The sequence below is a fragment of the Penaeus monodon genome, chromosome 33 (genome assembly GCF_015228065.2).
Source record: "Penaeus monodon isolate SGIC_2016 chromosome 33, NSTDA_Pmon_1, whole genome shotgun sequence".
Taxonomy (NCBI): Eukaryota; Metazoa; Arthropoda; class Malacostraca; order Decapoda; family Penaeidae; genus Penaeus; species Penaeus monodon.
In genome coordinates, this window is record NC_051418.1 from 17,862,848 (window position 1) to 17,863,165 (window position 318).

Here is a 318-nt window from a genome sequence, read left to right on the forward strand (position 1 = left end):
GTATAGCTTTTATTGAAAATTTAGCTATTTGAAACTTCCATTTTCCTCCTTGCTATCACCACCACCAGGTGGTGATAAGCAAGTAAACCATCGCCCTCCTATGACGCACAATATACCAACAATACCGACAAAATACCCAGATTTCTCTCAAAACTCCTCACATGTAAGTTTGTCGTGTGACGTGAACTTTCCCGGGGAGCGAATAGGCCTCCATCCTCGACGCCGTGTTGACGGTGTCGCCAAACAGGCAGTAGCGGGGCATCTTGACCCCCACGCACCCGGCCACCACCGGGCCTGAGTGCATGCCGGCACGGACCT

General features: G+C 51.3%; 1 protein-coding gene across 1 annotated transcript in view; it reads right to left on the bottom strand.

Moving 5' to 3' along the window:
* The window catches only part of LOC119594116 (guanylate cyclase soluble subunit beta-2-like), a gene marked incomplete at its 5' end in the record, with an annotated part of 17,953 nt that extends 17,635 nt beyond the window's left edge, over positions 1-318 (bottom strand). The window contains 1 exon segment of the mRNA XM_037943176.1: positions 162-318. Within this exon segment, the coding sequence (XP_037799104.1) occupies positions 162-318 (157 nt within the window).